Source organism: Prionailurus bengalensis, chromosome E1 (genome assembly GCF_016509475.1).
Source record: "Prionailurus bengalensis isolate Pbe53 chromosome E1, Fcat_Pben_1.1_paternal_pri, whole genome shotgun sequence".
NCBI lineage: Eukaryota > Metazoa > Chordata > Mammalia > Carnivora > Felidae > Prionailurus > Prionailurus bengalensis.
The window spans coordinates 56,639,644-56,663,649 of record NC_057347.1 but is presented as its reverse complement, the minus strand read 5'-3'; the positions used below and the strand labels follow the sequence as shown (position 1 = coordinate 56,663,649).

The following is a 24,006-nucleotide window of genomic DNA, read 5'->3' as shown; positions in this document are numbered from 1 at the left end:
GGACGGAACAGGATGGGCCACTTCAGGGACAGAGCACGCCCTCAGAGCGCGGGCGGGGGCTGAGGCTTCGGCGCTGGGTCACACGGCTGGGTCCGGAGCCGCGTGGCCATTCGCCGGGTAGCAGGACCGCAGGGCAAGTTACTTCACCTCTCTGAGCCCTCACTGACTCCCCCGTATGTTAGGAACGACAATGTCTAGACCGAAGGGATTGGTGACAGTAAGGGTCTGGCACGAAAGAGGAACTGGGTAGGGGCGCCTGGGTGGCCGGGTCAGTTACGCGTCCGACTTCCGCTCAGGTCACGATCTCACGGCTCGTGGGTTCGAGCCCCGCGTCGGGCTCTGTGCTGACGGCTCGGAGCCTGGAGCTGCTTCGGATTCTGCGTCTCCCCTCTCTCTGCCCCTCCCCGGCTCGCGCTCTGTCTCTCTTTCCTCTCTCAAAAATAAAGACACGTTAAAAAAAGCATTTTTTAAAAAAATGGGAACTCGGTGATCGGTAGCTCTCATTACCTATAACGTCTAGTGGGGCCCCGTCTGCAGCCGGACCTAGAGGAGCAGAATGGTTTGCGGAATGTCGCGCGGCTGTTAGCGACAAGAGCCAGGACTGGGGCCTGGGCTCCAGCTCCCCCCGCCGCACCCCTGCTGCGGAATGGGTGGCCCCGGCCGAGCACAAGCAGTGGGTAGTCGGTGAGAAATTCTGAGAGTGAGACCGGAATACGTGGGATGATCCTGTGGGTAACTGGGATGATCACGCCTTACTTTGAAACGCGGCAGAGAGAACAATATGGTGAGCCTACAGGCGGACGGAAGGATGGACAGACGGACAGAGAGGTGATAGAGTGAGCCTGATTCGGCGTCAGCGGCGGAACCTGAGGGACAGGAGTGTGGGTGGGCACCGTAAACTGCTCGCGGCTCCGCCGCGCGTCTGACAATCCTCACGACCCGCGTCTGGAGGAGGGGGGTGCAGGGAGCCACGGCAGCTGTCGGAGCGGGGGCAGACCCGCCGAACAGAGCACGTGCTAGGACGCAGCCTGCGTGCGAGCCTGGATGCCTCTCCTGTCTCCTTCTGAAGATCGAAAGAGGGATGTTGACTGAGTGTGTCCCTTAGAGGTTTAAAGGCTCTTGCTTCCCAGTCCTGGCTCTCCTCTCCCCACGTGCACCCGGAAGGTTCTGGGGGTGGGGGGGTGGGGGCCAGCCCAGATGCCGGCTCTCCTTCCGCCCTGCTGGGCTCAGTGCTTGGCACACGACCGATGCCAAGCACACGTCAGCCTCTGCCCCCATGCCTTCCTTGTCTGCCTGCCCGGAGCATTCCCCAGCAGCCTGGCCCAGCCACCCAGCGGACGCTTCTGGACAGCCGGCCAATAGCTTCTTCAGCTACGCTCCGGTCACGCCGCAAACATCCTAAGTCATAAATAAAGCACTGGGGACTGTCTCACTAGCTTCCCCTCCCGTGGCGCCTACCCCTCTCCTCACAGGGTTCCGTCCTGGCCCTGACCCCTTGGTCCCGGAGCCCCTTGCTGGGGCTGTGCCCCCTGAGGCTGCGCCCCAGCCCACGGCAGGCCAAAGGTGGACAGAGACGCAGGCTGAGGAGGGCAGCCGGTCCTGCGGGAGCCCGGCGGGGGGACAGCGCCTTTCTGTGCTGGAGTCCCCACTGGGAGAATCAGACAGAAGACAGGAATGGAGGGGGCCGTGGGGGACAGCAAACTGTAGTGTTAGTGGTAGTGCATGGAGGGGGAGGAGGGGAGAGGGAAAGGAGAAGGGGAAGAAAGAGAAGAAGGGGGAGGAGGGAGTGGAGGAGAAGGGAGATGGGGAAGAGGGGGAGGGGAGGAGGGAGAGGGGGAGGAAGGGAAGACGGAGGGGGAGGAGGGGAGGAGGGAGGGGGAGGAGGGGGAGGAGGGAGGAAGGAGGAGGGGGAGGGGGGAGGAGGGAATGGAGGAGAAGGGAGATGGGGAAGAGGGGGAGGGGAGGAGGGAGAGGGGGAGGAGGGAGTGGAGGGGGAGGAGGGAGGGGAGGAGGGAGGAGGAGGGAGAGGGGGAGGGGGGGAGGAGGGAGAGGAGGAAGGGGGGAGGAGGGAGTGGAGAAGGGGGAGGAGGGAGAGGAGGGGAAGGGGGAGGGAGAGGAGGGGGGGGAGGGAGAGGAGAGGGAGGGGGAGGAGGCAGAGGAGGGGGGAGGGGGAGGAGGAGTGGGGGAGGGGGAGTGGGGGATGGGGAGGAGGGGGAGGAGGGAAGAGGAAGAAGGTGGAGAAGGAGACAAGAAAGAGCAGAAGGAGGAGGGAGAGGAGGGGCAGGAGAGGGGGAGGGGGAGAGGGAGGAGGGAGAGGAGGAACAGGGGGAAGAGGGAGAGGAGGGAAGAGGGGTAGGAGGGAGAGGAGGAGGAGGGGAGGAGGGGGAGGAGGGAGAGGGGGAGGAGGGGGAGGAGGGGGAACAGGGAGAGGGGGAGGAGGGAGTGGAGGAAGAGGGGAGGAGGGGGAGGAGGGGGAGGAGGGGGAGGGAGAAGGGGGAGGGGAGGAGGGAGTGGATGAAGAGGGGGAAGAGGGAGTGGAGGAGGGGGAGGAGAAGGAGGCAGAGGAGGGAAGGGGAGGGGGAGGAGGGAATGGAGGATGGGAGGAGGGAAGGAGGGGGAAGAGGGGGAGGGAGAGGGAGGGGGGAGGGGGAGGAGGGAGAGGAGGAAGAGGGGGAGGAGGGAGGGGAGGTGGGAGGGGAGGGAGAGGGAAGAGGGGGAGGAGGGAGTGGAGGAGGGGGAGAGAAGGGGGAGGAGGGAGTGGAGGAGGGGGAGAAGGGGGAGGAGGGAAGGGGGAGGGAGAGGAGGGGGAGGGGGAGGAGTCAGAGGAGGGAGAGGGGGAGGGGGAGGAGGGGGAGGGGAGGTAGGGGAGTGGAGGAGGGGGAGGAGGGGGGAGGAGGGGGAGGCAGAGGAGGGGAGGAGGGGGAGGAGAGGGAGGGGAGGGGAGGTAGAGGAGTGGAGGAGGGGGAGGAGGGGGGAGGAGGGGGAGGCGGAGGAGGGGAGGAGGGGAGGAGGGGGAGGAGGGAGAGGAGGGAGTGGAGGAAGAGGGGGAAGAGGGAGTGGAGGAGGGGGAGGAGAAGGAGGCAGAGGAGGGAAGGGGAGGGGGAGAGGGAGGGAGGGGAAGGAGGGATGGAGAAAACCAGAAGGAGGAGGAGCTGCTTCCTGAGGGAGGGCCGGGTGCCTGCACCCCATTACACTAATCACACTTACGATTACTGTTAATTACCACCTACGCCATCACCCCCTTTAATCCTCGAGAAACTGCCACGAGGGGGCCTCTCCGTCCCCCAATCTCTCCCGGACGGCAGAGGCGCGAGGAAGGCGGGAGCCTGCCCAGGCCCAGGTGTCAGTGGAGAAGCTGGCACGTGAACGCGGCCCGCCCCACGCCCATCCTCATGGACCTAAAGACAATCAAGGGCAGCAGGGGCTCTGGCTCCGAGTCCTCGCAGAAGGTTCCAGAGGCCAGGGAGCCCAGACCGGAGGCCGGGCCTGGTGCGCGGCCCCTGTGATGTTCGGGAGGCGCCGTGTGGCGCGTGGCGGGCGTTCACCAGGCATGAATGGGGCCAGGATGCTACCCGGCTGTGCCGGGTGAGGCTTCCCGGGCACCTCCGTCCTGGCCGCCCACGCTGGAGCCCCTCCGTGCGTGGCATCGCGTCCCGGCGTAGGAACGCCCTCCCCGGCAGGGGGACCCCACCCACCCGGCCTTGCTCGAAGATCCAGATGCTGCCTCTGAGGATAGGCACGCAGGGCCCTGCCGGGGAGGAAGAGGCCTTAGTGCCCCTAAACCCCACCGCGCATGCGTGGGTCCTACGTTAAGTCCTTCACCGTGGAAGGGCCTTCAGATGCCGCAGCCACCGTGCATGGGACGGGGTCTCCGCCTAGGATGCCCCAGGTAGAAGCAGCGAATGCATGCATGACCCACCATCCACGTTCAGGCTCTTTGCACACAGCCCTGGGACCTAAACCAACAGCCACAACAGCCAGGACACGAGGCAAGACCCCCCCCCTTCCCCGTTGGCCAAGGTTCCAGAGCAGAATCTTGGCAGCCGCCCAGGGGGCTTGTGCCGGGGGGCGGGGGCGGGGCGTTTGCACAAGCCCTACACGCGCAGCTCTTCGCACACAGGTGGCTGACAGTCACCCACACATCCGTGCCAGGAATCTGGTGCCCAGCCCGCCAGCCACAGGGCGCGGGTAATCCCCAGCTGCTCTCCTAACGCCACTCCGAGACGCCGCCCGAGGCACGACGGGAGGGTCCCTGTTTTCAAGGTCACATACCCCAGAGGGAGACGCTGGGCAAAGGATTAGAGGCAGGCATTTGGGTCAAAGCCCTTAGCTCTCAGTCCTGCGGGTCAACGGGGGAGCACCCGCCCGTCGGTTCAGCATTTTATTGAGCAGCTACAACGAGCCAGGCAGCACAGAGCACCTGACAGATCAGCTCATGGAAAAACATCCTGATCCTTTCCTGGGCCTGACGTTATAGGAAGAAGTTGGGCTTTTCGAGTCGCACGGCTCGCAAGAGAAATCCCGGCTCAGCTAAGCTATTAGCAGGTGGGGTCTGGACCAGTTTCCCAACATCTCTGAGCCTCAGCCTCCTTGTGAAACGCCAGGTCCCGGCGAGATGACCCGACAATGTCTGTGGGCGTCCAGCACCGGCCCGGGTCGGGTGGGTGGCCAGCCCGGAGGACTTAGACCAGTTCCCCGCTGACAGATGGGGGACAAGCTGGCATCATGCCTGTGTACTCCCCGGGGCAATGTTCGAGTGGTCATTCACCCATGCCCGTCCTCAGGGGCAGGGAAATGGCGGCAGGAGGCGCACGTCCCACACCTGCTTCTCCCAAAGCTTCCCGGAGGCTCAAGTGTCATTTCCTTGCCTGACAGCTGCCGGGAGCCTGGGCCCACGAGCAGCCAGCAGAGCCAGGGCGGTGGTAGGAGGGGCTTGCCGGAGGGGGTCTGAACCTGACCTCGACCTCCTCCGGGAGCAATGAGTCGTTCAGCCCTCCCTCCCGGCTGGGCCAGGGCCATGGGGGACATCCAGCTCCTGGGAGATGGGCCAGACCACAGGGTTAGAATGCCCCTCAATGTCCACAGCAGAACAAGGCCAAGGTGAGACCCAGACCCGGACCAGGGCCCTGGCCGTTCAAGAGACCCGCGTCATGTCAGAGGGGGATGAATAGCCACCCCAGAGCAACTGTGTGAGAGCGTGTCTGAATGGGCGCGAGTGTGCATGAGGGAGAGAGGCAGGTCTTGGGCGAGTCCCTGTACCCCTCTGTGCCTCACTTTCCTCATCTATAAAAAGGGGATAACATTACCTTCTTTGAAATGAAAATGTGTTAATATATTGGAATTTGTGGGCGCCTGGGGGGCTCAGTCGGTTGAGCGTCCGACTTCGGCTCAGGTCATGATCTCACAGCGCGTGAGTTCGAGCCCCGATGCCGGGCTCTGTGCTGACGGCTCGGAGCCTGGAGCCTGCTTCGGACTCCGTGTCTGTCTCTCTTTCTCTGTCTCAAAAATAAATAAACGCTAAAAAACTTTTTAAAAAAGGAGATGCGTTTAATACTGGTAAAGTGCTTGCAACGGGGCCTGGCACAAAGCCAAGCCTTATAGGTTTGCTAAATAAGTAACAAAAAAAAGAAAACTTTTTCCAAACACCACACGCGTCACTGCGTGCTTAGCAGCAGAGCCGGTGTTCTCAAATGCTGCCTGAGACCCAGGAGGGCGGCAGATGCTGGGGCCCGGCACCAGGGACCCCCACGTGCAACACACAGGCATGTGTCCACGCACACGTGTGACCGTCTGCTTCATGATGACGTCTGGGCTCGGGCAGGTGGGCCACAGGGCGGAGGCTCTGTTTCCGTAGGAACCAGAGACAGCCAAAGACAGGTGCCGGGGCGGGGTGGGGGGAAGCGCTGTAGGATCAAGGCCCGCCCGGTCCCCAGCCCCAAAGACAGAGCAGAAGGTGGAGGGCCTGAGCGGAGGGCCCCCCTCTTAGGCATGTTCCCCACATCACGACATTTTGAAATTCAAGTCCTTGTAAAAATAACGGACCCCTGGTCTCGACCTCAGAGGTCCTCTCTCCAGCTTTCCTGAACAGTCGTTACGCGGGTCCCTGCTTGAATACTTCTAGGCATGGGGAACTCACTACTGGGCGAACTGGCCTGCTCCACGGGTCAGATAATCCAGGTTGTGGGCAAAGCGCCTCTTTATGTGATGAGTGAGGCTGTACTTCTGACACCAGCTGTGCACTGGGGAGGAACTCAGACTAAGTCCTTTCCTCCTCCTCTGTGACACCCCCCGCCCCCCCCCCCTAATCTCCATACCCAACGTGGGGCCCGGACCCACCATCCTGAGATCAAGTCGCGCACGCTTCTGACTGAGCCAGGCAGGTGTCCCTAGAGCTCTTCTCTTTCGGTGCCTCCTGTCCAGAGAACCCCGCGGCCCCCTCCCCTCCCCTGCCCTGACTTTGCTCCAAGCCCTCCCTGGCCACGCAGGTCCCCGCCACCCCCACCCCGGGGCTCTCACTCGTCCACCCACAACCTCCTCCACGGCTGAGCCCTGGAGAGGCCCGTCTGCAGATAAGGGCCTGTTGTAGCTTGCACTGAGACCCCAAAAAGGTTGTCGAAGCCCTAACGCCCAGGACCGTGAAAGCGACCCTATCTGTAAACTGCGTCTTTGCAGATGTGATCGAATTAAGATGGGGGCGTCCTGGATCAGGGTGGGCCCTAAATCCAGTAACGAACAGGTGTCTTTGTAAGAGAAAGAAGCGGCGCTGTGGACAGAGGCGCTCGGGGGAGACAGCCACGCGCAGCAGGAGGCAAGCCTGCGACAAGGTGTCTACAAGCCCAGGAAGGCCACCAGCAGCCACCAGAAACAGGGAGACGACGGGGACGCTTCTCTCTCCCGGCCTCCAGAAGAAACCAACTCTGACTTTGGACTTCTGGCCTCCAGAACCGCGAGTGAATACGTGTCCGCTGTTTGAACCCCCGCTTCGTGGCCACTTGTCACGACGGCCTCCAGACCCGTCCAGGACCTGAGCGAGGATGGCCCGCTGGCCAACGTCCCCACCCGAGAGCAGCCAGAGGCTGCATCCGCTATTTTGCCTCATCGGCAAGGCCGCACGGCTGGTCGCCCCGAGCTTCGGTCTGGGAGTATCTGCAGATCTTCCCACGCCCCACGGTCACGGGGCACCCGCCGCGGGGCCCCCTTTCCCTCCTCACACTCAGCACCTCATCTGACCTAGGGGTTCAGAGGGGAGGCCCGGACCCTGTATTTTCACACGTTGCCCAGACAACTGAATCAGCCGCCTGCACTCACCACTTTGGGGAGCCACTGGGCGGGATGCTGGCCAAGGCTCCTTCCTGTGCTAACCCCGCGATCCTGACCCGGAGCGCCAGAAGGGCCGGCCCGACCTGCGAGCCTCCCGGGCGCAGATGTGTCTCCCGTGCCCCCGTCTCCCCAAGCTTGGGACACAAGCCGCCAAAACGGGCCCTCAGTTGCACTGGCACTTGGGGCAAACTTTGCCCTCCTGCACGTCAACTGTCCCGCCCCCACCCCACCCCCTTCTGTTCCCTTGAACGCACACAACAAAAAGCATCGTTTTGTGCCAAAGGTGGGGCCTGAAGTTTCCCAGAGTCCGGTTTCCTGCCAGGCCTAGGTACAATCTGTAGGACTGCTGGCCCCTGCCTGTGTGTGTGTGTGTGTGTGTGTGTGTGTGTGTGCAAATGCATGTGCACACGCCCCTCCATGTGCAGCATGGGGGTCAGGAAGGTAGAAAAAAACGGGAAACGAGAGCTGTGTTCACATGTGTGCACACACACGCACACACGCACACACACACACTTGCACACACACCCCCAAGGGGAAGTCCTCTTCCTTCCTTTCATGTCAAAGGATCCCGGGCTTCATGGAACAAGACTGAACTTCAGAAACGTGCCCGAGGCTCGTCCCGGGCTCGCAGAAACCTCCCCCCCAGGCCTCCTAGGGGGGCGGAAGGCGGCTCTCCGGGACCCGCCGCATCTCCTGTCCCCACCCCCGCCCCCGTTTCCTCCTCCGGGCTCCTCGAACCCTTGGGCTGCCTGCTCTGACCCCCACCTTTGCACTTGGGTGTGAATCATTTCCTCTGCACGCACGCGGACACACACACGACGCTGGAGGGGAGAGGAGGGGGAGGCTTCCCTTCCTGGCCCCCGTGCGCCTGAGCGGCAGGGTGCTCCCTCTTCGCAGGCTTCCTCTGGCACCCAGAGGCCCCTTCCTGTGCGCCAGCCCCCCCGGAGAACTTCTCGTGGGCCAGCTCCAGCCTGCCCACACCCTCCAGAAGTTTCTCGGCCAGCCAGTCGACACCCTCTGGGAAGAGCGTTTGTGCCGCCAGGAGGCCCCGGGGTTTCGGAGGCCGCCGCACGCTCTCCAGCAAGGCCTGGACCCCAGACCCAGTGAGGCAGGCGGGGCCGGTGCCCCCAGCTCTTCATTCCTTCCCAGGTACCTTCCCGCAGCCCCAGAGGCTCGGTCCTTCCTTTCCTGCGTGCAGTGAAACAGCCGTGGCTCTCACAGAAGTCACCGTGTTCACAAATCTAGGCACCCGTTTCGGCGGCCGTGAGTACATCCACCCGGCCGTGCAGCCATCAACATCAGCCATCTCTGGAACTTTCTGTCTTCTCAAACTGAAACCCTGTACCCCTCAAACGCTAACCCCAGCCCCCAGCAACCACCGCCTTCTGTGAACGCGTACGCACATCTGCCCCAGACCCTGCTCGCGGTCCTCCGGGGCACACGACCAGAAGTGGGTTTGCCGGATTCACGTCAGAATTCTGTGTTCAACGTCTTGAGGAACCTGCATACTGCTTTTCACAGCGGCTGCACCGCCTTGCCTTCCCGCCGACGGTGCCCGAGGGCTCCGGTGTCTCCACATCGTCCCCAAACGTGCGTTCGTCTCTGCCGTCCGGAGGGTCGCCATCCTCCTGAGGATGAGTTGGTATCTCACTGCGGTTTGGATTTGCATCGTTCCGACGATTAGTGACGCTGAGCGTCTTTTCCCGGGCTTGTGGCATCTCTGCATCTTCTTCTTCTTTGAAGTTTATTTATTCATCTTCAGAGACAGAGAGAGCAGGGGAGGGGCAGAGAGAGAGAGAGAGAGAGAGAGAATCCCAAGCAGGCTCCGCGCTGTCAGCACAGAGCCTGATGCAGGGCTCGGACTCACCAACCGCGAGATCACGACCCAGCGGAAACCCGGAGTCAGATGCTGACCGACTGAGCCCCCACCCCCACCCCCGGGCATCTGGTCTGTCTTCTCTGGGGAAATGTCTATCTGGAAAACGTCCAGTCCTCTGTCAGTTTTTTCATTGGGTTGTTTGGGTTCTTTGCTGTTGCATCGTAGGAGTTCTTTATATATTCTAAATAGTAATCCCTTATGGATAGACGGTTGCGACTATTTCTCCAAAATCTGGGGATTGCCTTTGCACTCGGAAGAGGGCTTCCCTTAACACACACAAGTTTTCGATTTTGGTGCAAACGCAATTTTTTTTTTCAACATTTATTTATTTTTGGGACAGAGAGAGACAGAGCATGAACGGGGAGGGGCAGAGAGAGAGGGAGACACAGAATCAGAAACAGGCTCCAGGCTCTGAGCCATCAGCCCAGAGCCCGACGCGGGGCTCGAACTCCCGGGACGCGAGATCGTGACCTGGCTGAAGTCGGACGCTTTAAACCGACTGCGCCACCCAGGCGCCCTGGTGCAACGCAATTTATCTACTTTTTTCTTCGGTGGCCTGTGCTTTTGGTGTCCCTTCCGAGCAACTGTGCCAAACCCAATGTCACAGGCTTCCCTCTGTGTTTCCCCCTAAAGCAGCTCCTTCTATACGGGCAGCTCTACGTTCCTCAGAATCTTTTTTTTTTACCCTCTTTGTCGTAGTCAGCTTTTGCCTGTTGATGATGCTTTGTATTACATTTTGCTGTTCAAATTACTGGTGTGCTGTGGTTTTCTGTTTCCTGCCTGGGCCCTGACGAATACACCAAAGTAGAAGGGAGGAAGCAATGAAGATAAGGACAGAAATAAAGGAAATAGAAAACAGAAAAAAAAAAATAATAAGGCAAAAAATGCGTTTTTCTTTTTTCTTTTTTTTTCTTTTTTTTTTTTTTTAAAACAAAAAAAAAAAAAAAAAAAGATCTACGGATCAATAAACTCATAGGCAGACTGATGAGAGAGACGGAGAGCAGAAATTAGGAAAGATATTAGGGGGGCGCCTGGGTGGCGCAGTCGGTTAAGCGCCCGACTTCAGCCAGGTCACGATCGCGCGGTTCCGTGGGTTCGAGCCCCGCGTCGGGCTCTGGGCTGGTGGCTCAGAGCCTGGAGCCTGTTTCCGATTCTGTGTCTCCCTCTCTCTCTGCCCCTCCCCGTTCATGCTCTGTCTCTCTCTGTCCAAAAAATAAATAAAAAAATGTTAAAAAAAAAAAAAAAAAAAAAAAGGAAAGATATTAGGAAAAGAAGGGTTATCCCTAAGATCCTACAGACATTAAAATGGTAATAAAGCAACATTATGAGCAACTTATACGAATCAGTTCAACAACTTCGGTGAAATGGACACATTCCTTCAAAATACAACTTACCAAAATTAACACCAGAGGAAGTAAAAAACTTTGAATAACTCTCTCTATATCAAATATATGCAATATAGTCGATTAAATATTAAATGCTCTCAACATATTTAACACAAGTACTTCATTTGTAATTAAAAAAAAAAAAAAACTTTCCAAGAAGAAAACTCGAGGACAGATGGCCTCCTTGTTGACTTCTACCAAACACTTAAGAAAGAGATAACACCAGGGGCTCCTGGGTGGCTCAGTCGGTTGAGCGTCCGACTTCGGCTCGGGTCACGATCTCACGGTGTGGGACGTAGAGCCCCACGTCGGGCTCTGTGCTGACGGCTCGGAGCCTGGAGCCTGCTTCCGATTCTGTGTCTCCCTCTCTCTCTGCCCCTCCCGTTCATGCTCTGTCTCTCTCTGTCTCAAAAATAAATAAATGTTAAAAAAAAAAATTTTTTTTAAAAGAAAGAAAAAGAAAGAAAGAGATAACACCAGGGCACCTGAGTGGCTCAGTCAGTTAAGCGTCCGACTTCGGCTCGGGTCATGATCTCATGGTCTCTGAGTTTGAGCCCTGCATCGGGCTCTGTGCCGATGGCTCAGAGCCTGGAACCTGCTTGAGATTCTGTGTCTCCCTCTCTCTCTGCCTCTCCCCCACTCACACTCTCTCTCTCTCTCTCTCAAAAATAAAATAAACATCGGGGCACCTGGGTGGCTCGGTCAGAAAGGCGCCTGACTTCAGCTCAGGTCATGATCTCACAGTCAGTGAGTTCAAGCCCTGCGTTGGGCTCTGTCCTGACAGCTCGGAGCCTGGAGCCTGCTTCGGATTCCGTGTCTCCCTCTCTCTCTCTGCCCTTCCCCCTGCTCATGCTCTGTCTCTGTCTCAAGAGTCAATAAACATTAAAAAAAAATTTTTTTTTAAGATTTTTAAAAATAAATAAACATTAAAAAGGAATTTAAAAAAAAGAATGTCCTTTCAACAAATAGTGCTACAGAAAAAAAAACCAGCAAGCAAAATCCAACGTAACGAACCTCGGTGCTCTCCATCACATACCATAAGCAAAAACCTAATTCAAGATGATTTCTAAACCTAACGTAAAAGCTATAACTATAAAGCTTCTCGAAGAAAACACTGAAAATATCTTTGCCACGTGGGAGAGCAGGCAAAGCTTTCTTATAAAGAACACAGGAAGAGGTAACCACACAGAAAGAAATTTATTAAGGTAGATCTCATCAAAATTAAAATTTAAACTTCTGCTCCTCAAAAGATATCATTAAGAAAACGAACAGGCAAGCCACAGAGCAGGGAGGGGGGGAGATATTTACAATCCACGCAGCTGACCAAAGACCGGCATCCGGAAAGAATAAAAGCCAAGCAACCCACTTTTAAAGTGGGCAGCAGATCTGAAAAAGACCCTTCCCAAAGGAAAAGTAGATGAGCACAGGAAAATGCGCTTAACGGCATTAGTCACCGGGCAAATGCGCGTTGAAGCCATTATGAGATACCATGAGACAGCCACCAGGAGAACGGAACCACCAGTGACAGCACCAACGGTTGGCGAGGACGCGGAGCGACCAGAACTCTCCTGCATGGCTGGTGGGCAAGCAAAAATGGTACAGCCACTTGGGGAAAAGATCTGGCAGTTTCTTACAAAACTAAATACACGCATACCTACCTATCCTCTGGCCCAACAATTCTACCTCTTGGTAGTCACATAAGAGAAATGGAAGCATGTGCACACACACACACACACACACACACACACACACACACCACGTACAAGAACGCTCATAGCAGGGATGCCGGCTGGCTCAGCTGGCGAAGCGTATGACTCTTGATCTCGGGGCCGTGAGTTCAAGCCCCACGTGGAACGGAGAGATTACTTTAAAAAAAATTTTTTTTAATCTTTTGAAAAAAAAAAAAAAAGGAATGCTCAAAGCTTTATTCGTAAGCGCCTTACACTGGAGACATGAAACGAACACCACTCAGTAATCATGGGACAAACCACCGGTGTTCGCAGGAACACGGAGAGAGCTAGAAGGACACGCAAACCGGCAAAACTAATCTGTAGTGTGAGGAAAGACCCAGAATTTTGGTTGCCCCTAGGCCGGTGGAGGCAGAGACTGACTGGCCGGGAGCGACGATGGTGATGTTCCCAATTCTGATAGGACTTAGGATACACAGGGCAAGCGCACGTCCCAAGATCTGGGCGTTTCGCGGCACATCAATTTTACCGCCGAGAAAGAAAAAGAGCCATAAACGAACGCTGGCCTCTCGCTGGTGAAATGCAAGCCGAAGTGTTTGCAGGGCGATGTGTATGGATATCCGCAACTTAATCTGAAACGGACCCCCCAAGTCACGGGGGACTGTCGGCAGAGGGAGGGACAGACAGGTGTCGAAGCCAACAGGGCAAAACGTGCAGCATCTCGGTGGCGGGCATACGGGTGTTGGCGCTCGAATTCTTCAATCCCTCCTGTGCGTCGGAAATTTTGCATAGGGAGAAGATGGAAAGACTTAAAAGAGACAGAGACGTATCAACCGAAAACTAGGGGAAAAAGGAGAGGGAAGCAGGGGGTCAAAGCCAGTTGAGGAGGGAGACCTCTCTCCTGCCGCGGTGCCGGAGGGGTATCTTCCCATCCTTGGGCGTTTCCTGCTCTCTCCACCCGTCACTTCCCGCACGCACCCCAGCCAGCAGCCACGGGAAGTGGAAGTAACACAGGGTGGGGGGCAGAATGGGAGCCGGGCAGGGGCTGGCTCTCCAGGGCCTGCAGCGCCACCTCCTGGAGGAAAGGCCTTCTGCAGCCCAATCCCTCTCCCTTCTGGGGTTCACGGCCTCCTCCTTCCCCAGGTTCCCCCGGGGTCGCATCACTGCAGCAATGGTGGAGGGGGTCGGGGGGGGGGGAAGGGGGGTGACACTGAGGCATGAACGATGCATGTTTCCAGAACCCAGGCCCCCCGACACTCCTTATCAGAGAGGTGCAAGCTGCGGCAGGCGCTCCCCGGTGTAGGTCCCCTACCCTTAAACACACATCACAGAGGCACGGCCCAAGCCCACCCTCTCTGGGTGGCTCGTAAGCCCCCGGCCCACCGTCCCCCCCGGCCCCATCCCTCCGCCCTGGACATGGCGTCATCGGGATGGGCACACACTGAAGATCCTGGGGCTTGGAAGCGTGACGAAGTCAGCCCTTCCAAAGCCGTCGTTCTGTGGTTACTATCAGACAACAATGCCCGGTGACCTGTCACGCAGCGCCAGGGCCGAGAGCCCTGCATCCTTGAAGCGAAATGCCACCTGGAGAGGGCACCTGGCAAGGGCGGACAGCGGGAGGCACATGCACACAGACGGCCGCCCGCGTGAACGGCACCGGAAGCAGGGCCAGAGCGGGGCCCGGGCCCGAAGCGAAGCCACGGGAAGGCGGGGTCTTGGGCCCCGGGTGAGCCTTCTGCGTTCCACACTCACACCTGTGCTGCCCCCACCGGCGATCCTGCGGATGGCCAAGGGACACACTGAGCAGCGAGCAAGGCTTGACCTGAACGTCCCCTGTGTGGGCCGGGGTGCACAGGCACCCACTGCCCGCTGTCCCAGGAGACGGCGTCTTGAATCTTTGTCTCCCTCCCCAGCCCCCACCATGGGAGCAGAAACACGGCAGCTGGAGAAGCAGCAGGTCCGTCCGCACCAGCAGGAGGCGGTATCAGTCCCCGGCAGGCACGTGGGGTCGCACCAGAGCTCCCGCCCCCTCTGCCCGGAGACCCGGGGCCTTGTGGGACACGAAGAACGAGACGCTTCCCCCACGCCGCATGTCCTCTTGAGGCTACCCCCTCGGGGGTGCCCTCTGGGCCCCAGGTAAGTGCATCTTCCGCCTCTTCAACCGCCCGGGTCTGCCCAGCAATCAGAGGCCTGCCTTCTCCCGCTGCAAAGAGCAGCCTCGGTGCCCTCCTCCCCTCCGGGCCTCCCCACTTCCCTTCCCTGCCCACCACAGGTGACTCCTAGCAGCCGCCGGGCATTCAGGGCCTGTGGCTCCCTCCACAGGGCACGCAGCATGTCTCCCCAGCACAACCCAGCACACCCCGCCCCCCCCCCCGCCCCCGGCCGCTCCCTCTTCCGATGACACTTTGGCCACGCGCACCTTCATGACGACCCGACCTCAGGGCCTTTGCATTTGCTGTGCTTCTCTGCCTGAAAGCTCTTCCTTTGGAGGCTGGCCTGGTCGGGTCCCCCCACCCCCGCCCCCGTCATACAAATTTCAGCTCCGTGTCACCTCCTCGGGGAGGACATCCGCTGATTCCCCGACACACACGGCCATGCATACCTGGTGATGATCGCATCACCTGTCCTAGGCTTCTTTCAGCCCTCATCCCAACTCACGCATCGATGTGCTTTATTGGCTAACTGCTTGACATCTAGTTCGGACGGAGCCCCAGGGAAGCAAGGGCCGTATCCCCCTGGTGCCTCGCCAGCGGCCAAGAACCCAGGCAAGCGCCTGCCCACTGCAGGACCTGAATAAAATACCAAAAAGTGCGTTGGAACGAGCTGGGCGTAAAGGTCCTGCGCACAGGATCCCGGCGACGGAATGACAGGAGGTGAACTCAAAGCAGGAGAAGCAACACAGATAGCTGACACCGGCTAGGGGAGGGGGGAGGAAGGCGGGGAGAAGTGACGCGCTGGGCTGGGTGTGCGGGTCCCTGCCACCCGAGCCCTGCAGCCCCGTCACACCCGTCCTCTCCCACAGATGCACCCAGCCCCAAAGCACGTAGTTTTCTATAGCAAAGTTTCAGAGCTGGTGCCTCTTCGCTAATTTCCTAGGGGTGTGTTGCTTTGTTTGTTCAGCTTTGCTCAAGTCAGAGTTTCCTCATTTATTTAAAAAAAAAAAAAAAAAGGAGGGGGGAGGAGCATCCGAAGGTCTCAAGACAGAAGCCTTCTCCACCAGGAGCTGAAATCCACATTGCTGTCTGTCCAGAGTTCAGGCTGTGGCCAAGACTGTTCTCCAAGTTCAGGCCACTTGTCAGAAGGAAATCTCCCCAGTTTCCCCGTCAGCTCCCACCCTGCCTGCTGCCCGGTCACATGCGCAGCCTGAATGAATCCACAACTGCCCCTGTCAGCGGAATCCTCGTGTGGCTGGTGAAGGCGTGCCTGGGGCTGGAGGGCCTTTGGGCAAAGGGGTTCGAGTGGCAACCTCAGCGCAGAGGTTTCTGTCCGGATCAGATGACCAACTCAGAGCAGGAGAGAGAAGCTCGGACGGCAGAAGGCAAGCAGAAGAGCGTGGCTGGAAGAGGCTTCCTGAGAAGGAGCACGGGACAGGCTAACGGACAGTGAGCCCCTCACTGACACACAGACAGCCAGGGTCACGTGCAGGCCGGGCAGGGGGACCAGACAGAACAGGGGGTACGTCGACACGGCGGAACCCAGAAACGTCCCAGGCTGACCTCCGTCGTCAGCCCAGAAGGGCCCGGCCTGGGCTGCCCTGGGCGTGGCACGTGTCCAGCTGTGTTCTGGGCCAGAGTTGGGGCTCCCTGGCTGGCCTGGGGCAGGGGTGGGGGTGCAATTTAAGGCCTGGCCCAGCCCAGGATTTCCCCATTTCCTGCCTCCCAGAGGAGCCTGCCTGGGTGTGAGGAAAGAAAAAGTGAATCAGGAGCCTTACCTCACACCATGTGCAGAAATTAACTCAAAATGGATCAAAGGCCGGGGGCCCTGGGTGGCTCAGTTGGTTAGGCATCTGATGCTTGATTTGGGCTCAGGTCATGATCTCACGGTTCATGAGATTGAGCCCCACATCAGGCTCTGTGCTGACGGTGCAGAGCCTGCTGGGGATTCTCTCTCTCCCTCTCTTTCTGCCCCTTCCATGCTCGTTTGCTCTCTCTCTCTCTCTCTCAAAGTAAATAAACTTTTTTTTTTAATGGATCAAAGTCCTAAACACCAGAGCCAAAACTGTACAACTCTTAGGAAAATACACCGGGGAAAAGTTTTTGTGACGAGTATGACAACAAAAACACAGGCAACAAAAGAAAAGAACAGTAAAATTGGGTTTTGTCAAAATGAAGAACTTCTGTGCACCGAGGAACACCAACAACAGCATGAGAAGGCAACTCGCAGAATGAGACTAAGTATTTGCAAATCACATATCAGACAAGGGACTAATATCCAGTATATATAAAGAACTCCTACAACCGATAACAACAGCAACAACAACAACAAAACAATAAAACAATAAAAGACTCGGCAAAGGACTTGAAGAAGAAACATTTCTCCAAAGACACAGACACCAACAAGCCCAGGAGAAGGTGCTTGGCGTCACCGAGCATTAGGGAAATGTACATCAGAGCCACAGAGAGACACCGCTTTGCACCCCTCAGGACGGCTGCTGTCCACACAAATAAATGAATTAAATAACATGTGTCGGTGAGGCTGTAGGGAAGCAGCACCCTTGTGCCCTGCTGGTGGGTAAGTGAAATAGTGCAGCCGCTGGGAAAGCAGTGTGGAGGTCCCCACAAAAATTAAACACAGAATTCCCATATGATCGAGCAACCGTGTTTCTGGGTATGTACCCCAAACGTCTGAAAGCGGGTCTGGGCTCGGGTCATGATCTCATGGTTTGTGGGATCGAGCCCTGCATCAGGCTCCCCATTGCCATCACCGAAACTGCTTGGGATTCCCTCTCTCTCTCTCTCTCTCTCTCTCTCTCTCTCTCTTTGCCCTTCCCCGCTTGTGCACACTCGCTCGCCCTCGCTCTCTCAAAATAAATAAACTTAAAAAACATAAATAAATAAACCAGCTCAGAGTCTAGCACAGAGCCCCTGGGGGCCCCCAGTCCAGTGATGGGTGTCCTCCTAAGAGAAGAGGAGAGATTGGGGACACGGAAGGCTGTGACAACAGGCAGAGAGACTCGGTGATCCTTCTAGAAGCGAAGATCACCGAGGATGGCAGCCTGCTTCCCGGTGGCGGGGCGGGGAGGGGCGGGGGAGACCAGCTCCTCCCTCAGGGCATCCGGAAGGAGCCAGCCCTGCCCACACCTTGAGTTTGTACTTCCTGCCTCCAGAACTTTGAGACCGTGGCCGGCTGTTGTTTTAAGCCAACCCAGTCTGCGGCACTTGGTTTCAGCAGCCCTGAGAAACTACTCGGGGGACCAAGTCCCTCGCCACTCAGAGCCAGAAGAGGAGGAGGGCCAGGAGGGTGCCCGGCCATGCCTCTCCTCTGGGAGATGAGGAAAACCAAGCCGGAGAGGGCCAGGCAGGTCCAGGCAGCTTGTGAACCGCAGTGTCCGTCCAGGACAGGGGTGAGAGGTGCCCGGGGACTCAGACACAAGCAGGGACGGGTGAGAACGCAGGCACTGTCCCTATGGGCGGGGGTGTCCAGCTCCCTGCCCCCACCCCCCCGTGACAGCGGGACACCCCTGAGAAGAGCAGACCACCAGTCCCCTCTCCCCAGGCAAGCGCCGTGTACCTCCATGCGTCAGGCAGACGCCCAGGCAGGGGCAGACGTGTCGTGACGGGGCAGCTGGCCCTCCCGGGACCCCACACCGACGTCCACGACAGAGCAGAGGGACTTCCACGTTCCCCGCCTGCAAGTCACCCGCGAGGCCCGTTCCCACCCTCCCGGGGCCCAGCTGAGCTCAGTAACAGCTCCCCAGTGGAAAGTTCCCTTCTTGGAGATTCTCTCCCTGCTGAAATACAAGCGCTTGGAACGAGATAAAAACTGCTTAATTTGTAAAAGCCACAAAGCCAATCCAGAACAAGGGAAAAAACCCGACCCTTGGCTGGAAGGCGCGGCCTTCTGTGTCTCAGCGGCCAGTCACTGCTCCGTGACTCATCCCTGCCCTGCTGACAAGCCCTCCGGCATCTTCTCGGGGTGGGGGTGGGGGTGGGGGAGCGGGCAGCCCCTGAGGGGGTCGGGGGTGCCCCCCCCCCACTGAGGAGGACCCCGGGCCCCGGACTCACACACCGGGCAGGGACCCAGCGCGGCCGGGAGAGGGAGCAGCAGACGTGAGGGTCCCGCGGCTGTCCGCACCTGCCCCAAGCCCCTCCCCTTCCCCAACGACCCCTCCTGGACAGAACAGGGCAGTGGCCGAAGGCCCACCTTAACCACCAGCCCCGGGGCATGAGCGGAGGAATCCTGTCGGGAAGGCCCGGGTGGGGCGCTGGGCCGGGCAGGCGCCTCTGCCCGGTGTGGACTGAGACAGCTGTCACAACCGCCTAACGGCGAGACGCGGGGACGTGTCCGGCGAGAAGGAAGGAGGGTTCAGGGCCCCCCCAGAACAGACTCGGAGGCCCCATCGGCAGTGGGGCGCTGCCTCCGGCCACGCTGGCCCAACTCTTTCAGCTGACAGGTTAGGAAACTGAGGCCCCAGCAGGCACAGGGGGCCCCAGTTAAAGGTACCGTTAGAGGCCAAGGTCAAGATCTGAGCAGGTCTGGGGAGCACATCGGGGAAAAGGCAGAAGGGTCTCCACTTTCGTCCCCATCTGTAACCAGTTTCTAACTGAGCTTTGAAAGAAGTAAGCGATTTTAGGGACAACGCAGCCCTGTGAGGATGTCCTCGATAGTACTGATTCTTCCACGGGCACACCCTGAGAGGAGGTCCCCGCGTCGTCCCTCGCCGTGCAGACCTGCCCGATGAGGGCAGCGGTGCCTCGCGCGGCCGTCGAGGTGCAGAGCTGAACGTTTGCGAAGGCAGTTTTGTTCGGTTCATGAAAAGCTCCCGGGGTCTGGTTAGCCCGGAAGGTTCCAAGAGTGCTATCACCTCCCAAGAGTCTTCCCCCCTGCTCTCCGCTCCCCTGGTGTCACCCATGTGGGCGGTGGCTTGGCCGGCTGTAAAATGAAGGCCGGACCTGGTGCCCCACCACGACCCCTCCCCCTGCCCCGAGGCCCCGCAAGCCAGGCTGGTGAAGTGAGGACCATCGCAAGCCTGCAGGGGTCCCGCTCAGGGCGCCCTGTGCCCTGCAGCCCCTGCCAGGGGAGCGCGGGGAAGTCTGGCTCCACACCTGTCTACTCCAGCTGGCCCATGTCACTCAGCTCACACCTTGCCTTCCGCAGGTCTCCACGGCTGCCCCTCCTCCCGTGGTGGTCCCGGCCTTGTACACGTGCATGCACATGCACACGCACACACGTGTGCACACACACGTGCAGGCACACATATGCACACGCACAGACGCATGCACACATGTGGGCACGCCGGTCAGCAGCTCTCCCCCCAGTGGCTGCCCCGTCAGCCCTGACCTCACGTCAGGATCAGATCAGCCCCTGGAGCAGCAGACGAGGAGCAGCCTCGGGACGGGCCACCCTTTCCTCTGGCCTCTTGGGGAGCCCCCCAACCCACCCAGTGGCACGCAGGCTATGCACCTGTGGGGTGACATTCTGAGCCTCACCGGGACCCCCTGGAGCCCTAGAAGGCCCCAGACCTGCACAGTGTACCCAGGACACTCGAGGGGCACGCTGAAAGCGGCAAGCACCACGATGGGCTAGTCACGAGGTCAGACGCCGACACAGTCACGGCGTGCCGTGGCTGGCCGGGGGACTGAGCAGCCTCACCTCGGACAGAGGGCCACCTAACCGGATGACTCAAGGTGGGGCTGCCTCCCCTCTCTCCAGGATCGGTTCTCGCGCCACCCCGGCGGCTCTGTGCCCGCTCCGTGGGGACCGCCAGTGAAAACGGCCCGTCTTTGAAACGCTGGACCCACAAGGGGAGCGGGGAGTGGTCCAGACCCGCGAGGCCCCGCTGCCCCAGGACCAGCCGTCCGCCCTCACTCTGTGCCCTGACGTGACATCAGCGACTCTGCTGAGGAATCTGAGCCGAGCCCACGTCTGCTCATCCTCCTGGCCTGACGCGTCCCTCAGTGACCCTGGAAGACCGCCACTCCCCACCCCGTTGCAGGGTTCCTAGGTGAGTAGGGGCTCCAATGACACCAGTCACCTGGGTTAATGCCCCAAGCTTCCAGCGAACAGGACCAGGTCTGTCAGCCGTGTGCGGGCGTGCGCACACACACACACACACACAGACACACACACACACGTCTGCATGTCTGCCCTGAGCCCCGGGAGCTCCACCCCGGCAATCAGCTCCTGGGAAGGCACCAAAAGGCTATTTCAAGGAGGAGACCACGGCGGCCTTGAAGACGGACTTTGGCTGGCAGCAAAAACACAAACCACACGGGGGACGAACCAACCAACTAGCGGCCCAGAGCCGAGCGCCGGCCGCGGGTCCCCCCACCCTTTGCCGGGGAGCTCGGCGCCAACGTCCCCGTCCCTGCGCCCGGCGTCTCGGGACGCAGAAGTGGCACGCTGGGAACCGAGGGGGAGAAGGATCAGGGAAGCAGAGCGGGCTTGAAATAAAAGCCAGACTTCGTGGAGCTCGGCTCTGGGAACACCGCGTCCCACGACCTCAGAACAGCCAAAAGGAAAGAAATATGTCCACAGAAATGAATCCCAGTGACCCCTGGGTGCTGACTTCCCGAAGCAGCGATCCAGCTCTGAGTTAGGGGAGGGGCGGCGAGCGGCCTACCTGTGATCCGGTCTCTCTCCATTACTACGGATATATTTAGCAGCAGGCGGGAGTCCTGGCGTCCCCCTTTCCAGAGGCTTCCTCCCCTTCTCACCCCCGACGCCCTCCCTCCTTCTGCCTCCTCCTTCTCCTCCTCCTCCTCCTCCTCCTCCTCCTCCTCCTCCTCCAAAAACACTCTTTGTCTGGTCTAATTTCTTCAATCTGTTGCAATCACGAATGCATCCAAATTACCACGTTTCCATGTGCTGATCATATGTTTGTGCTCCAAACTGAACTAGCATTGTCTCTTTGAATCAGGAGGGAGAAGGGACCGAGGCAGAGAAATAGAGGCGAAGAGGCGGGGCGGGGGCCGGACGTGGGCCGCGGGCCTCCCGCAGCCCCAGGGTCCCGGCCGGACCGGACTGCCGTCTGGGCTTTGTGCACCCGGTGGCTCCAGAGGTGCGGCGTGCGAGCGGCTTCCGGCGGCCTTCTCTCCACCCCCTCCAGCCCCTCCGCCAGGCCTGCTGCTCCTTTTTAATATCCACTTGGAGAAGCTTAACTTAGCCTCTTGGAAACCAGCTCACAGTCAGATTCCTGGCGACTTCCAAAGTCTTTTATTTTCCCGTCCCGCGATGCTAGATGCTCCGTTTCCTTTGGTCGAAAAGCCTCGCTCCCGCGTGCCTGCCTCTGCCTGCGGCCCCGCAGTCCACCCCCGACCCCAGACTCGACCCCCACCCCCGGAGGAGGAGGCAGGGCCCCGGAGCACCTGCCCGAGGAGCCCAGCGGGATGTCCGGGTCCTGACAGACGCGGCCGGCCCTCCCTCCCGCCCGGGCGAGGAGGGGGGTGGCGCAAGAGAGACTTCCTGGAAGGTCCCACACACTCATGAGTCAGTGCGTCCCCAGCTGTCCCCAGGGAGTGAGCTCCTCAGCGCGACTCCCCACACTCAGCCCCTTCTCCGGGCCTGGCTGGGGGCTCGAGTGCCCCCTGCTCTTCTCCTGGGGCCCGGGCGGCTGGGAGGGGCCGCTCACCTGGCAACCTCAGGGCCCCACCGGCACCCGGTCAGAGTCAGGGCTGGGGGGCCGGGGAGATGGACGTATCCCCTCTGCCCTTTAGGCTTCTTTCCCTCCAAGGCCCTTGGCCCCAGACAGACACGGGTTTTGTCGGCCGGACCCTCTCGAAAGAAGACGCGCGTTGGGGCCCCTGCCGCACCACTCGGGCAGTTTTGCGGAGAATCTGCAGTTTCCGCGCTTGTCTTGGAAAAGACGGCCATGTGGCCGCGTGGGCTGGTGTGAAGAGCGTCGCCCCCCATTGACGAAACCGCATTTTCCGGCTTGCCCTGGTCCCCCAGCCCCTTCACTCATTGTCATTATTCTGAGTTTGCCATCCCGTCCCACATGGCCACGTGAGCCGTGTTACCATGGGCGGTCCGTGCACGCCTGCCTGCCAGACGGCGCGGTCAAGGTCCCCGTCCCCTCCCGCCCGGGACAAGACCCCAAACACAGTCCCCTATGTCGCCAGGGCGTCTTCTTGGGGGGGCGGGGGACGCCCAAGGGCAAGCACCTTCTCACCCCACCCCCCAAGCAGAGCCTGGAGGAAAGCCCCAAAAGCGGCCCGCATGGTGACGGAAGGTGGGGGCGGTGTCTCAACCAAGGGGGGGGTCCGACAGGCTGAACAGTGGCCCCCAAACACATCACAACCTAATCCTTGCAAAGGGGACCTTATTTGGAGCGTCTTTGCAGAAGGGATTAAGTGCAGGATTTTGAGATTAGCCTGGATTATCAGGCTGGGTCCTAATCATATGGGGGGGGGGGAGGCGGGAGAGATTTGCAGACCGTGGCTTTCAAGGCTGGGTGCGGCCACAAACAGAGGGGCCGCAGCCCCCAGGAGCAGCAAGAGGCCAGAGAAGGATCTGGCAACCCTGCCCTCACCTTGCTCTCAGGCGTCCAGGTCCACAACCTGGAGAGAACTCACTTCTATGGTCGTGAGCCACCGAGTCTGTGGCCGTTTATTACGACAGCCCCAGGAAACACACCCAGACACCATAAACCCAAGAGCCAACATCCCCGTATAACGTTTTCCGGCCATTACATTTCATTCTAAAGCATTACGTTCAACCAACCATTAACAATCCTTGGGTTAGAACAGTGGCAATCGTGGGGGCTTGGGGGTTTATTCCTCCAGTCTCTTTTCTGATTTTGAAGAAATACTCCTTACTGGTTTTTCTGCTTATAAATGTAATCTTTGGTCATCGCACTGGATTTAGAAACTGCAGAAAAGATATGAAGAAGAACCCCTTTATTTATTTATTTATTTATTTTTTTTTTTTTTCAACGTTTATTTATTTTGGGGACAGAGAGAGACAGAGCATGAACGGGGGAGGGGCAGAGAGAGAGGGAGACACAGAATCGGAAGCAGGCTCCAGGCTCTGAGCCATCAGCCCAGAGCCCGACGCGGGGCTCGAACTCCCGGACCGCGAGATCGTGACCTGGCTGAAGTCGGACGCTTAACCGACTGCGCCACCCAGGCGCCCCAAAGAAGAACCCCTTTAATACCACACGAGACTCTCGGGCACCAATTCCCGCTGGGGCCGAGCAGGCCCAGGAAGGCCCCCCCTCCCCGAGACAGGCCAGCTGGCGGAAATTCGGGCTAGGCCAGGACACGGGGCGGCCTCGTCCATCCAGGCCGCCTCCTGCAGGCGCCGGGCGCACGGGCTGTGATTTCACAGCCGTAGTTGGTGCAGCTGCTAAGCACAGCTGACCTGGGGTTTGTCCCCGGCATAGTTTGGCTCGACGTCCGTCCGTCCCCCCCACCACCGTGCCTAAAAATCCGAGCATTCTGGCCCAAGCAGGGGATCATTTGAAACCAAAAAACCTGGCAGCACCGATCGGCTCCGAGGAGGCCCGTGTGAGTCATGAGCCAGCTCAGAGGCCAGGCGCAGAGGTGGGGTGAGGCCAGGCCGGACCTGCATCCCC

At 59.3% G+C, this 24,006-nt stretch overlaps 1 protein-coding gene across 3 annotated transcripts in view; it reads right to left on the bottom strand.

The window, feature by feature from the left end:
- The window catches only part of SEPTIN9 (septin 9), a 149,696-nt gene that overhangs the window by 102,812 nt on the left and 22,878 nt on the right, over positions 1 to 24,006 (bottom strand). The window contains exon 1 of one of the 3 annotated variants that reach the window (XM_043585696.1): positions 21,055 to 21,877. The exons of the other annotated variants lie outside the window; for them this stretch is intronic. Within the exon in view, the coding sequence (XP_043441631.1) occupies positions 21,055 to 21,076 (22 nt within the window). The 5' untranslated portion in view covers positions 21,077 to 21,877. Of the gene's footprint in view, positions 1 to 21,054; positions 21,878 to 24,006 lie in introns of those variants that run through there. 3 annotated transcript variants of the gene reach the window in all.